Source organism: Polyodon spathula, chromosome 2 (genome assembly GCF_017654505.1).
Source record: "Polyodon spathula isolate WHYD16114869_AA chromosome 2, ASM1765450v1, whole genome shotgun sequence".
Taxonomy (NCBI): domain Eukaryota; kingdom Metazoa; phylum Chordata; class Actinopteri; order Acipenseriformes; family Polyodontidae; genus Polyodon; species Polyodon spathula.
The window spans coordinates 6149411-6163573 of NC_054535.1; the positions used below are offsets into that span (position 1 = coordinate 6149411).

General features: G+C 38.9%; 1 protein-coding gene across 1 annotated transcript; it reads left to right on the forward strand.

Annotated features, from left to right (window-relative positions):
- The first annotated feature begins 2131 nt into the window (after nucleotides 1–2131).
- On the forward strand, nucleotides 2132–13218 carry LOC121329503 (ubiquitin carboxyl-terminal hydrolase isozyme L1-like). The gene is made up of 9 exons (XM_041275091.1): nucleotides 2132–2247; nucleotides 2342–2353; nucleotides 2929–3057; nucleotides 4160–4313; nucleotides 4752–4837; nucleotides 5093–5140; nucleotides 11265–11334; nucleotides 11553–11611; nucleotides 12644–13218. Exons 1-9 carry the CDS (start codon nucleotides 2215–2217, stop codon nucleotides 12725–12727), a joined length of 675 nt encoding a protein of 224 aa, XP_041131025.1. The 5' UTR covers nucleotides 2132–2214; the 3' UTR covers nucleotides 12728–13218.
- The last annotated feature ends 945 nt before the right edge of the window (nucleotides 13219–14163 follow it).

A 14163-nucleotide genomic window follows, 5' to 3' on the forward strand; every position in this document is an offset into this window, starting at 1 on the left:
AACATTTTCCCCGGGATGCTCTTGGAATGGTCTTGGAGCAACAGTTGTGCTACAGCAGCCAAAATCTTAAAATCTGGACAGGAAGCACCTGCTTCCCTACCAACAATGCACTGGGAGCTACAGTATGTGGTCCTATCGATCCACAATTAAGGTCATTCTCTAAAACAGAGGACCAAGTCCTAAATGGACACAGGCTGTCCTCAACTGGGATTGTAGCTGGCTGACTACAGTACAATGATATAATATAATCAGCCAATGGGTATGCTGAAAAGAATTCCACATGGTGGCTTGAAAAAATAGCACTAGATGCATGCAGCTTTAAGTAAAACTGATACAGATGCTAATGCAAAATAATTGATTTAAAAACATTATGGACTATACCTTTAAAAATGCAATTCAGTTGAGCAATTTAATCACACCTCATCAAAAGCAATAATAGTTATCAAAAACTATGACTAGAGCAAACATTTCAAAGGGTTAACAACTTTAATGGGATGACTGTCCTAACTGGAGGGCAAGAGTAAGTTTAGATACAACACACTGAGTATGAAAGCACCTGACTGAGTGAGCAGTTCAGGGAGGAACTTGGTAGGGAGAGATAGTGGCCTGTTTCCTCTCTAAACACTGAAGCTAAGAGCTGATCCCTGTATTTAGGTTGTGGGTAAAAGTAAGAATCCAATTCCAATTCACAGGGTTAAGATGGCGCCCAGTTGCGACCTAATTGTCCTTATAACGGGAAACATGGATACCCTGTATTAATGTGAATGCCATTAATAAAGTGTCTTTCCCTTATGATATGAGACTATGCTGCGGCTGGTGCCACTGTAAAACGGGTATTGCTGGAAAGGCAGTTATAGACCTTGGGCTTAGCTGCATAATGGATAAAACAGCACCAGCTAGCTGACGTTGAAAGTGAATGTCTTTTTGTAGTCACTTTTCTGCAATTAGTAAATTATATGATCAAATCAACAAGGAATTTTCTTACTCACTAAAATGTCAATAGTCTTCTAAGCGGTGGTATTTTAACTTCACATTGTCTTCAAACTTTTATCATATACCTCTAACCTCTTACACGCACTTCAAATTGCATTTTGGTATAATTCGATACACTGCTGATTTTAAACATATTGTACAAGTATTCACACCATTATGGGGACATTGAGATTTGCACTGTATTTTTACAGTGAGCATTTTGAAACAATCTGTAACGCCCCTTTCACCCTTTCGGAACCTACTCGGGTCAGGACCTGGTGTCATACGGGTTGGCTATGAGATTTCACACTGCTTTTTATAAAGCAGGGTTCACCTGGGTGACAGACACAAGTACACAATGCTTCTCTGGACTCAACCGACGGCCCAGATGTTGATTAGAGCAAGTGTTTCTTCATCCCTGCAGCAATCTGTCATACTGTGTCTCAATCAACAAAAATATGGCTGAACAGAATAAACAAAAATGTTCCTTGCATCAGTGAAATTTTTCATGCAGACGTGGGTGTTTGTTAATTTTCTCAGCTTACGACTGGCTGTCATGCACTTTGTCTCACTCAACTCGGGTCAAAGCGCATCGACCCACATCCGTGATTGTGACCTGGTTAGCCAGAACCCGGGTCCGGACCCAGGTAGGAGTGCCAGTGTGAAAGGGGCTTAAGTCTTTATCCACCTGGTTCCATTCCTGATTCTCACTCATATTACTTGCACTGCTATATAATAACAGAAAGCATCCCTTTTCATTTTAATTAAAACTATGTACTCACACATTAATAATAATAATAATAATAATAATAATAATAATAATAATAATAATAATAATAATCGAATGTGTGTTTGCATTAATTTTGCATTTCTATTTGCCCGAATTAGTTGTTGCTCCCCTTTGCTCTTTGCTGGCAACTTCCATGTGAATCAGGAGACCTGGACTGTGCTATTATTTATAAAACGTGTGTTTTTGTAACACGTTTGATGAAGATTAATAAACTTAATCATTTCAATTAGTGTGTAAATATGATTATATTACCAGAATAGGACCTTATTTGCAATGAATCTTAATTTAAGAAAACCTATTTGTTGTGAATGACTCCCCCGTTTTTTTGATAATGGAATATACGACAAGTATACTGTACACTGTTCTGGCTATCATCTTGCTGGCAGTAGAACATTTTCAGTAGAGTGAGTGGAAAGGTGCAGAGGGATCGAGATCAAGGCAAGATAATCAAAATGGAGTGGAAACCTATGGAAATTAACCCTGAGGTATTAGTTTTAAGTAAATATAAAGGTTGTGTATAACGTTTATATTTTTGAATGGCTGATTTATTTTTTCCTTTTCATTGTTTGTGTTTTTCAGATGCTGAACAAAGTACGTGTCTGATGTGTGCTGAGTCACTTGAGTACCCCGGTCATTGTCATCAAATTATTGATGATGTAACTGACAGAATTCTAAACTTCTTTCTAAACTGACAAAATCTAAACTTTTTACTTTTAGTAATTGTTCTTAATTTTAACTATGGCTTTGGTTAATGGCGTGCCCTTGTTACTTTGTACGTTTAGGGCGTGGTCTCTGCTAGGCTTAAGTGTCCACACTTGATAACCCGTGTGAAAATAATACAATGTAATGTTATGGCTCAAGGGGCAAATTATAATTAACACGTTGATATTAAAATTCTTATATTAAAAAAAAAAAAAAAAAAAAAAAAAAAAAAAAAACACAGAAAAAACCCGGTTACCTCTGACTTTCAAGCAAATTGTGTATCAATGAAAACTGAAGGAATATTTTATTTGCCTTACTAAGATATTGCTTAGTTATTGGATTTGATTAATTGTGTAACTGTTACCTTACCGACCGAATTGTTACCAAGAGAGACGTAAATGTCGCGTTTTTTTTTTTTTTTTTTTTTTTTTTTTTGTCTGTCGTATGTGATTGTCGTTACACAGGTGCTGTCCAAGCTGGGTGTTTCTGGAAGCTGGCGTTTTGTCGACGTTTTGGGCTTTGAAGACGAATCTCTCTCTTCTGTGCCAACTCCATCCTGCGCTGTCATGCTGCTGTTTCCTCTCACTCCACAGGTAGGGCGCTGGCCAGCACAGACACACGCAGCATTGGACGCGCTCGGGAAGGGAGGGGCTGTTGTGCACTTACATGCAGCGAATTGAATAACCTGTTTTAATCGCTCACAATTGCTGCCTCCCATATCCCATATATATATATAATATATATATATATATATATATATATATATATATATATTATATATATATATATATATATAATTAGATAAGGTAGTATCTGTAACACTTTTTTTAAAAGTGATTTTTGTATTGTAAATTGTTAATGATCTATTCCAGTATAGACGTGATACAGTTTTGATATTTAAGTGGTGGTAGAAAAATGTTGCTTCAGTGAAACTGCAAATATCTCCGGTGATAGTCAACGAAGTCATTCGCAAAGGAATTTAGTGCCTCGTTTCTGTAGCAAGTGTTATTGAAACTTGATGGATGTGCGTTTACTTTTTGGTCCTATTCAAAACTGGTCAAATTTCAGCCCAAATTTCGGACGTTTCATGCAACCAATATTGAAGACTCGTTTCAAACTCAGATTTAGTGTCTGTAGATCAATGATTCTATGCAAGGCCTATTGTAAACTCTTTAAGCTTTCCAGAAATTGTGCCAAAACCTGGCCTTATTGGGTCTCTCCTGTAATGAACCGTGTCTGTGATTTATATAGAGGGGAGTCGGTGCTTTCTATTGATGCCATAAATGTCAAGTTCCACAGATCACTTAATTTGACAATTCCCAACTCCACCTAGCATTTTTGGCACAAACTACATTCTCTGAAGGTGATAATTGAATAGGTGATATGGGTTGGATGCATTAGTTTAGTTTTATCCATTCTGTTTTAGGCAGTAACGTTATTCTGTGTATGCTATGCATTATATTATACCGTATGTAAGTTTAAGATCGATCTGAAACTGATGTGCTTGAAGCTCAGTTTTCACAGGGAGGATGGGGGGGTTGGTCTTATAATAAAATATAATGCACAAATAGTTATGAATGCTGATCAAAAGTCATATACATGTACACGCACGCCAGTCCCGAGCCCGTGCAGTTACGGAGTCATGTGTGTAATATGTATATGTGTGTGTGTGCTGCTCACTTTTATTTTTTACAGCATGATGCCTTCAGAGTCAAGCAGGCTGAAGAGTTGACAGGAAAACAAGAGGAGAGCAAGAAGGTTTACTTTGTGAAGCAGACGATTGTAAATTCCTGTGGTACGATTGGCCTTCTCCATGCTGCTGCTAACAACATGAGCAAGCTGGAATTTGGTACGTGTTCAAATGGATGCAGTAAAGGCGTGGAAAAGTGTGTAATGTTTAACTGATCTGGAGATTTGTGTGTTATAATTTTAATGAATGTATTTGAAATCCCATGGATTTATGAAAAGCCATTTCTGTTGAATCTCCAATGGGTTACTGGGCCCCTGGTGTATCTCCTTGATATGCTAACCTTGCATGCCATGCACATTGACCTGTTCATAGTGCCTCGGCACATTCTTGTGCTAGGCCTCTCCGATACCTGCAGTACCTTGCTGTCACACCAGAGAGCAGCACCATCATTTTAGATTGTCTTAAAGGGATAGTTCATGTCAAGATTGCCCTCCCTCACCTAACATTGGGAATCATGAATGAGGAACCCCTCCAAGAATCTTTCAGCATTGTTACCCGCTGGAATGTGATGTCAGAAGTGGTGCATTTGTTTTGCAGAGAGTGGCTCTGCACTGAAGAAGTTCCTTGACGATACAGCTGCTCTGTCTGCAGATGAGAGAGCAAAGCATCTTGAGGAGAACCAGGTGGGCTATTTTCTGAAATCCCTCAATCGGTGTGAACTGCTGGCGCTCTTTGTTCCAACCTTGTATGTAATGAAGCAAAACACTGGCCAGCTGCTCTACAACTAGATCTCCAATTAAAGCCTGACATTAAATCCTAAAGGTTATCTGATGGCTGTTAGGAATACATCTGTTGCCATCTATAGAAATGTCCTTTTGAACTTTAGCAAATCTGTTCACTGATTTTGACTGGGATATAAATATATTTTCTTTTCTTAGGACATACGTGCTACCCATGACGAAGTTGCAGCAGAAGGACAGTGTCGGGTAATATTTTACTTGCAGTAAAGTCTGTCATTGGTTTATTTGAGGACTGTCTACACAGTACACGATACGGGTGTAGTTTGAGGGACAGGACATTGGTTGAAGAGTGCAGTAATATAATATCACAATATAAAGTATTGGGAAGGTTTTCCACCACTCTAATCATTAATACTTGTTTTACTGAATAGAATAAACCTTAATCCTAATTTAACAAAGGTGTGTTTTAGGATCTTCTCAAAGAAATGTGAACATAGTTTGCATGCTTGTTAAACTAGAAGAATATTTCAGGAACACTAAATTGAATATATGGCATATTTCATTTAAAACGGATGCATTTTACATAAGTATATGTCCCATGATCAAGTGGCACTACTGGTATCTATTGTTGGACCAATTCCTGGTACATCCCACATTTTTGAGTTTCATGGACCACTGCCTTCTGCACTAGAGCCTTGCAACTCGAGCCTGATGGGACCGGATTAAGTGTTGGGGTCGGGCGTAGTTTGTATATTATGGTTTGGGGGGGTCGGGTGTAGTTTGTATATTATGGTTTGGGGGGGTCGGGCGTAGTTTGTATATTATGGTTTAGGGGGGGTGGGGTGTAGTTTGTATATTATGGTTTAGGGGGGGTCGGGTGTAGTTTGTATATTATGGTTTGGGGGGGTCGGGTGTAGTTTGTATATTATGGTTTAGGGGGGTCGGGCGTAGTTTGTATATTATGGTTTAGGGGGGTTCGGGCGTAGTTTGTATATTATGGTTTAGGGGGGTTCGGGCGTAGTTTGTATATTATGGTTTAGGGGGGTTCGGGTGTAGTTTGTATATTATGGTTTGGGGGGGTCGGGTGTAGTTTGTATATTATGGTTTGGGGGGGTCGGGTGTAGTTTGTATATTATGGTTTGGGGGGGTCGGGTGTAGTTTGTATATTATGGTTTGGGGGGGGTCGGGTGTAGTTTGTATATTATGGTTTGGGGGGGGTCGGGTGTAGTTTGTATATTATGGTTTGGGGGGGTCGGGTGTAGTTTGTATATTATGGTTTGGGGGGGTCGGGTGTAGTTTGTATATTATGGTTTGGGGGGGTCGGGTGTAGTTTGTATATTATGGTTCAGGGGGGGTCGGGTGTAGTTTGTATATTATGGTTTGGGGGGTCGGGTGTAGTTTGTATATTATGGTTTAGGGGGGTTCGGGTGTAGTTTGTATATTATGGTTTGGGGGGGGTCGGGTGTAGTTTGTATATTATGGTTTAGGGGAGTGTTGGGTGTAGTTTGTATATTATGGTTTGGGGGTTGGGTGTAGTTTGTATATTATGGTTTGGGGGGGTCGGGTGTAGTTTGTATATTATCGGTTTTGCCCAACATCGGGTGTGTAGTTTGGTATATTATGGGTTTGGAGCTACCCCGGGTGTAGTGTGTAGTTTGTATATTATAGTTGGGTCGGGTGTAGTTTGTATATTATGGTTGGGGGGGGGTCGGGTGTAGTTTGTATATTATGGTTTAGGGGGGTTCGGGCGTAGTTTGTATATTATGGTTTGGGGGGGTCGGGTGTAGTTTGTATATTATGGTTTGGGGGAGTTGGGTGTAGTTTGTATATTATGGTTTGGGGGGGTCGGGTGTAGTTTGTATATTATAGTTGGGGGGGTCGGGTGTAGTTTGTATATTATGGTTTGGGGGGGTCGGGTGTAGTTTGTATATTATGGTTTGGGGGTTGGGTGTAGTTTGTATATTATGGTTTGGGGGGGGTCGGGTGTAGTTTGTATATTATAGTTTCGGGTCGGGTGTAGTTTGTATATTATGGTTTGGGGGGGTCGGGTGTAGTTTGTATATTATGGTTTGGGGGTCGGGTGTAGTTTGTATATTATGGTTTGGGGGGGTCGGGTGTAGTTTGTATATTATGGTTTGGGGGGGTCGGGTGTAGTTTGTATATTATGGTTTGGGGGGGTCGGGTGTAGTTTGTATATTATGGTTTGGGGGGGTCGGGTGTAGTTTGCATATTATGGTTTGGGGGTCGGGTGTAGTTTGTATATTATGGTTTGGGGGGGGTCGGGTGTAGTTTGTATATTATGGTTTGGGGGGGTCGGGTGTAGTTTGCATATTATGGTTTGGGGGTCGGGTGTAGTTTGTATATTATGGTTTGGGGGGGTCGGGTGTAGTTTGTATATTATGGTTTGGGGGGGTCGGGTGTAGTTTGTATATTATGGTTTGGGGGGGTCGGGTGTAGTTTGTATATTATGGTTTGGGGGGGTCGGGTGTAGTTTGTATATTATGGTTTAGGGGGGTCGGGTGTAGTTTGTATATTATGGTTTAGGGGGGGTCGGGTGTAGTTTGCATATTATGGTTTGGGGGGGTCGGGTGTAGTTTGCATATTATGGTTTGGGGGTCGGGCGTAGTTTGTATATTATGGTTTGGGGGTCGGACTCTGTTTTGTTCCAGTTAATGATACAAAACGTATTTGTCCTGTAGTGAACGATATGCATTTGTTTAAATGTAAAGAATGGCTAAATGTACAGTATTAAAACACTGCTTTTAATTCACAGCTTTTTTTTCTCTCACTCGTAGTGTCTGGTCATAGGCAAACCCGGTTTATATCAGGAATTATGCCTGCATGGCTATCATGATATAAAGCAGGTTCATCTGTATGTGGGCTGATGGGAATACAGTCAGTACTCACATATTCAACCCTATGAAATGGACTTCAGTGATGGTTAAATGAGGCTGACGCATGTCTCATTTCATTTTCGCCCATACCAACCCTTGTATCTTTTGTGTTCCATGAAAAGCGGACAATGTCAAATACATATCTGAAAGACCTTTTTTTTTTTTTTAAATAAGCAGGCTTCTATTTAGATGCACTGTATTGGTTTTGTTGGTACAGTACTATATTAACAGAAGTATATTAATTCGGAATGTGATTCTGAAAGTATTGCTGCCAAAACTAAAGAAAACTAAAGAAAACTGTAATACAGTACATACTTAAATCCGGTACGTGTTGTAGAATTTCCCATTAACAACCCAACGGCAAAATGAAATAAAAATGTTTTACCAGAACTGCTTAATGTAAAAGGCAATGCAGCTTAGCAAAACCAAAAGATTAACAGTATCCAAAGTCAGTATTAAAAATTGCAGAATATAACACCCTGGTGTCACAGTTCACTTGCAAATGAATGCACAAGAGCAGATTAAATAAATAAAATAAAAACATCACACTACATCAAAACTGTTGCATTGCCCTAGCTTGTCTCATTTGCTTTGTTTTGGCAGCATTTGTCCATTGAAAATGGAGGAAGCTCTGTATAACTGCACAGTATGACAGACTGATTTGGCATTAAAATTATTATTATTTTTTTTGTGTTAACTGGAAACCAGGAATACTCTACACTGAAGGTACTTTGTTGCAATAGTGTATGTTAAGAGATGGTCTGGTATGGTCTTATGATATCTCAAAGGTCTCTGGTTTGGATTTTATTTGGTAAGCGGTTTTTAAATCTAGGCCTGAGAATCCTCTAGTCTGCACAAGGAGAGGTCCCAAAGTTTGAGGTATTGTAAAAGTGTTTGTGTAGGTCGCACTGGCGTAAGTCTCTCTCTCTCTCTCTCTCTCTCTCTCTCTCTCTCTCTCTCTCTCTCTCACTCTCAATCTCTCTCTCTCCCCCCCTTTTTGAGATTTATTTTTTAAATTTATTTTGTCATTGTCCAGCCATCAACAATCCAAAGCACCTTTTGACCATTGTTCCACAGTCCAATTTCTGTGTTGTGCATGTTTTAGTCTTGTTCCCCTTTTCTTTTAGGTCGGGGCTCTGACTGGGCCACTGAAGGACATTTATGTTTTTCTTCCTTGGCCACTCCAGTGTAGCTTTGGCTGTTTGCTTTGGGTCATTGTCATGCTGAAAGGTGAACTTCCTTCCCAGTTTCAGCTTTCTTGCAGAGGGCAGCAGGTTTTCCTCAAGGACTTCTCTGTACTTTGCTCCATTAATTTTCCCTTCTATCCTGAGAAGTGCTCCAGTCCTGGCCGATGAGAAACATCCCCATAACATGATGCTGCCACCACCATGCTTCACAGTAGGGATGGTGTTCTTTGAGTGATGCACTGTGTTGGGTTTGCACCAGACATAACACTTTGCATTTAGTCCAAAAAGTTCCATTTTAGTTTCGTCAGACCACAAAACTTTTTGCCACATGGCTACAGAATCTCCTGAGTGGTTTTTGCATATTTCAGACAGGTTTCAAGGTGGGCTTTCTTGAGTAATGGCTTCCTTCTTGCCACCCTACCATACAGGTCAGATTTATGCAGTGCTTGGGATATCATATGCACACTTTGACCAGTCTTGGCCATAAAAGCCTGTAGCTCTTGCAAAGTTGCTATTGGCCTCTTGGTAGCATCTTTGATCAGCTCCTTGCTCAGTCATCCAGTTTGGAGGGACAGCCTGATCTAGGCAGGGTCTTGTTGGTGCCATACACCTTCCATTTCTTAATAATCATCTTGACCATGATCCAAGGGATATTCAAGGCCTTTGATATTTTTTCATACCCATCCCCTGATCTGTGCCTTTCAACAACTTTTATTTTTAATTAATTTTCTACAAATTTCTAGAATATTTTTTTCACTTGGAAGTTGTGGGGTAGGATGTGTAGATAAATGAAAAAAACAACAAAACTATTTAATGCATTTTAATTCCAGGCTATAAGGCAACAAAAGGTTTTGAAAGTTTTGAAAGGGAGTGTAGACTTTCTGTAGGCACTGTACATACAAACGCACATTTCCCCCCCATGCTCAAAAACTATTTTTAAATAAACAGGTTTAGTTTCGATAAATAACCGTTGTCTGCAACATTATTCCATTTAATAATTTGTGTTTTTAGTTAAACTGCTAGAATCTTTTTTTTCAGATTTTCAAAAAATAAAAGAATAAAATCAAGTGGTGCATCAATTCTGTATTAACCCATTTTATTTTAACTTAAGTACCCAAACAAGTTTAAGAACATCATTGCTTTGCTGAACATTTCTTTCCAAAACCATACTTGGACAATAGTTCTAGCTGTATTGGCTCTTGCAAATTTGTTGTATTCATTCAAATTTAAAAGTGTTAAACTGTGCTGCGTGCATAAATTAGAAAAAATAAATAGTGCACCATCTACTAACCAGTAAACAAAACATCCGCTACATACAGTGCAGTATGACTGCATTCAATTTCCAGCTGTGCAAATACATTGGTTGATTGGAACCATACATACTTTACAAGTGTACCACTGTTGCACTGAACTGTAGAACAAGTTACAATATGCACTGGTAATTCACTGGTACTCCATTCAAGCAATATTTTCTACAGTGGGCCATGAACACTTTCTTCCTATTGGCTCGTTTCTATCACCATATTTAAGTTTGTCTTTCGTCTGCAGTCACATACAGCTTTTTTCAGCATTGTGATTGTCATGGATTTCGACAAAATCAACAATGAGCGATTTCAAACCTGTCTTAGCTTTTTCATTTTTTTGCCTTGCTGCCCTACTTTATTCAGTCTGACACCTGCATTATAGCATTACAGTTACAATGAACGAAAGACTTAACTTTACTCTGTTTTCTAACCAATAGCAGTTTGGTACGAGAGGAGGTCAGTCAAGAGGCTGAAAGCTTGAGTTTAACGTTGAAAATGAGAGTAATTAGAACAGTGGTTTTATTTCTGCCTAGCAACATGACCTGAACACCATAAATCTCGAATGATCTGGTTATTGACTGTTAAGTTTGTGAGCCGTACAGTATCTGTGGCTGTAGTAATCCCATTGTGGCACTGGTACAGTGGTTTTAATTCCACACGTTGCACTGTGTATTAATCCCTCCCCCCCCCCCCCCCCCCCCCCAAGGGCCTACAAAAATGCTGAGAAATCGACTTCAACATTTTTTACATGTATATCTGAATGCAACCGAGCAAGCAATATTCAAGCAAAGGTTGTTCAAGTCCTTGATCAGGGGTTGCCTTAAACTTCCTGAAGCATATGTGGTTCACAACTAAACAATGTTTAATATGCTAGGCAAAGGTCGTTGATGGGATGACAGAATTGTAGTTGACATAAAGTGAGATACAGGATGACTACTGTCTTCCTCCCCCCTTTTTTAAATATATAAACAAACTCTCTCCCTAGGTAGAGGAAGATAATGTGAACTTCCACTTTATTACATTCACCAATGTTGATGGACAGCTCTATGAATTGGGTAAGTAATGTGAAAATGCCTTACTACTGTAAATGCTCTGTCAAGACATTTTATTCATAATTTACTTCTGTATTTGATTTTTGCAATGTCCTGCCATACAAAAAGGAGTAGTTTGCCTTATTAAATGATGGTTAATGACTTCTATACTAGAACCGTATCAAGATTCTAAATACTGTAGCATACATAATCTACTGGTCTTCAATTTTATAATCCTTCAGATGGCAGAATGGAATTCCCTGTGAAGCATGGAGCTACAAAAGATGAGTCCTTTATAATGGTATGTTGTAGTATAAGTCGGTGTGCCCAAGGCAAGCCATGTCTTGGCTGACCTCATTTTAATTTTTTTGCTGGAGTGGTTGCTAAGGTGTAGCCCTGCTTCTAGCAATTTTATATGACCATGGTGTGTTTCTGTAGCGTTGTACTGCTGTATCATACCTCCCCATCTTCATTCAAACAAAGGATTGTAAATCTTACAAAATGCGCTTGTTAAATACGCTTTTGTGAAATAACTTTTCCTACGTTATTAATTTACTTAAATCACATTTCTATTTTCCTGATGTGATTTCACACAATGCTGTACCAAGTAAAGTCATTTTAATTAGATTTTAATCAATTTCCAGATACATTACTTAATTTTAGTGATTTAAGTATTTTTATACACAATGTGTAAATTAACAGTTCACAAGACTATTGTTTTTTATAAATCAACATATTTTCCCATTTAATACAATGTTTAATTCCAAACTTAACCATCTTCTTTGTCCACTAGATGGCAGTATGACCAGATTTCATATGGAATTCAAATTCATTGGATTTGTACAGACACCAAGTCTTTATATGGTTCTGTTATCAGTTTCAATATAAAACTGTAAACAATCTGTTTTAAAGCTCTGAACTTAATCTGATAAAGATTTCAATTTAACAGTTAAGCCTAGCTGATCTTTACAGCAATCTTTTGTAATTCCCATTCTCCCAATTTTATAATCCACTTCAGTCTTGCTGACGAGCACAACAGGGTATTTATCTTACCAAATGGTGTATTCTCATTTAAGCAAATATAAAATTTACTTTTTATATCATCATAAGGCCAAAGTGCAGAAGGAGTAAATTCCCGGTTTATGCCCTCTGACCTGTAAAATCTGTGGATTAACATATGTGGGTGTGTGTATGTGTGTGTGTGTGTATATATATATGTATATATAAAATATCTCTACTATAGATAATATAATCTTTGAAGGTAAATATTTCTGCACTGCATCTTTTTATTCTTAAACCTAATATGATAGACAATGTTCTATTTTCTTTTCAGGATGCTGCAAAAATCTGCAGACAGTTCATGGAACGTGAGAAAGGAGAAGTTCGCTTTTCTGCCGTGGCCTTGTGCAAAGCTTAAGAGCAACATGGGATGGGGGGGTGACTACTTTCACCGAAATCTGTAGCCCATCGATCCAAGCTTACAGGCGCTTTCTGTGTAGTGTGGTTTCCTGCAAAGCTGGGGGTTGTTGCACTCTGTATTGGGAGTACTTGCAAAATCTGACTTTTTCCTGACCAGTTTAATTTCTACTTGGAGTTAAACTTTTTTTTTTTGGGAAGGCTGTGATGTTTTAAAACAAGGACCAAGGGCTTTTCTGCAAAAATTGGGCTGTTTATTGTGTTTTTTTTTAAATAAGCATTCCCATTTTGATGTGTAGTTGAAGATGACAGGGTGGTTACAGCTGCTTTGGAGGGTGTTTGGTGTAACTCTGTTGCATGTCATGGTATCCAGCACTTTGTTCATGTTTTCTGCAGTGCACTGGCACATGAGGTTTCTTTGGATAACTTAAGAACTTGTATACTTTGTTTAGCGCTAAGCTGTTTGGAAAATAAATGACTTAGTGTACCTTATTGTGTTCATCACAGTTGTGGTCTCTTTTTTTTCACACTTTATATTTAGTGGCCTTATCTACTTATGTGACGTGTTTACCCTGTAGAAACCTGTCTCCATAAAACAGTGATTTCAGGTGTACATATGAACTACCTTTTACAAGATCTTGATTCACTGCCCTCAATATTTTCTGTGAAATTCGATACAAACTACAAAAGTAAACTGGGGCAAACAACTTACATGTCTTGGGAGGAGCGTGGAGAAATGCAGATTAGAAATGGCAAGATGTTCTTTTCAGGTGAATGACTTAACTTCTAATAACTCCATTTTAAATATTGACTTCCTCTTCGCTGTATAATGTAAACCCATTGGTCAAAATGTGCCTATACCCTTGATTTGTTACCTTGCCCCCTGTCTGATTTTCTGCATTTTTGCATATTTCTGACACTGAATGTTATGAGTGAACAAATAACACCACATTTTGATACTTATTTCATGTATTTATTAAAGAAAGTTATGCAACACCCAATGCCCCCATGTGAAAAAGTAATTGCCCCCTTAGACTCAAAAACTTATGCCACCTTTAGCAGCAATAACTGCAACCAAACGCTTCCTGTAATGCCTCACAGTGCTGTGGAGGAATTCTGGCCCACTCCTTCATGCAGAACTGCTTCAACTCTGTGACATTTGTGGATTTTTGAGCACAAACTGCTTGTTTCAGGTCCTGCCACATCATCTCAATGGGGTTTAAGTCTGGACTTTGACTTGGCCATTCTAAAACTTTAAATTTCTTGTTCTTCAACCATTCTGATGTAGACTTACTTATGTGTTTCGGATCATTGTCTTGCTGCATGACCCAGCTGCGCTTCAGCTTCAGCTCATGGACAGATGGCCTGACATTCTCCTATAGAATTCTCTGATACAGAGCAGAATTCATGGCAACAATGATGGCAAGTCGTCCAGGT

Coding starts and splice junctions, on each gene's coding strand:
- LOC121329503 (XM_041275091.1), top strand. CDS start 2,215: ATGGAGTGGAAACCTATGGAAATTAACCCTGAG. Junction 3,058..4,159: donor TGTTTCCTCTCACTCCACAG/GTAGGGCGCTGG, acceptor TATTTTTTACAG/CATGATGCCTTCAGAGTCAA. Junction 5,141..11,264: donor CAGCAGAAGGACAGTGTCGG/GTAATATTTTAC, acceptor CTCTCTCCCTAG/GTAGAGGAAGATAATGTGAA.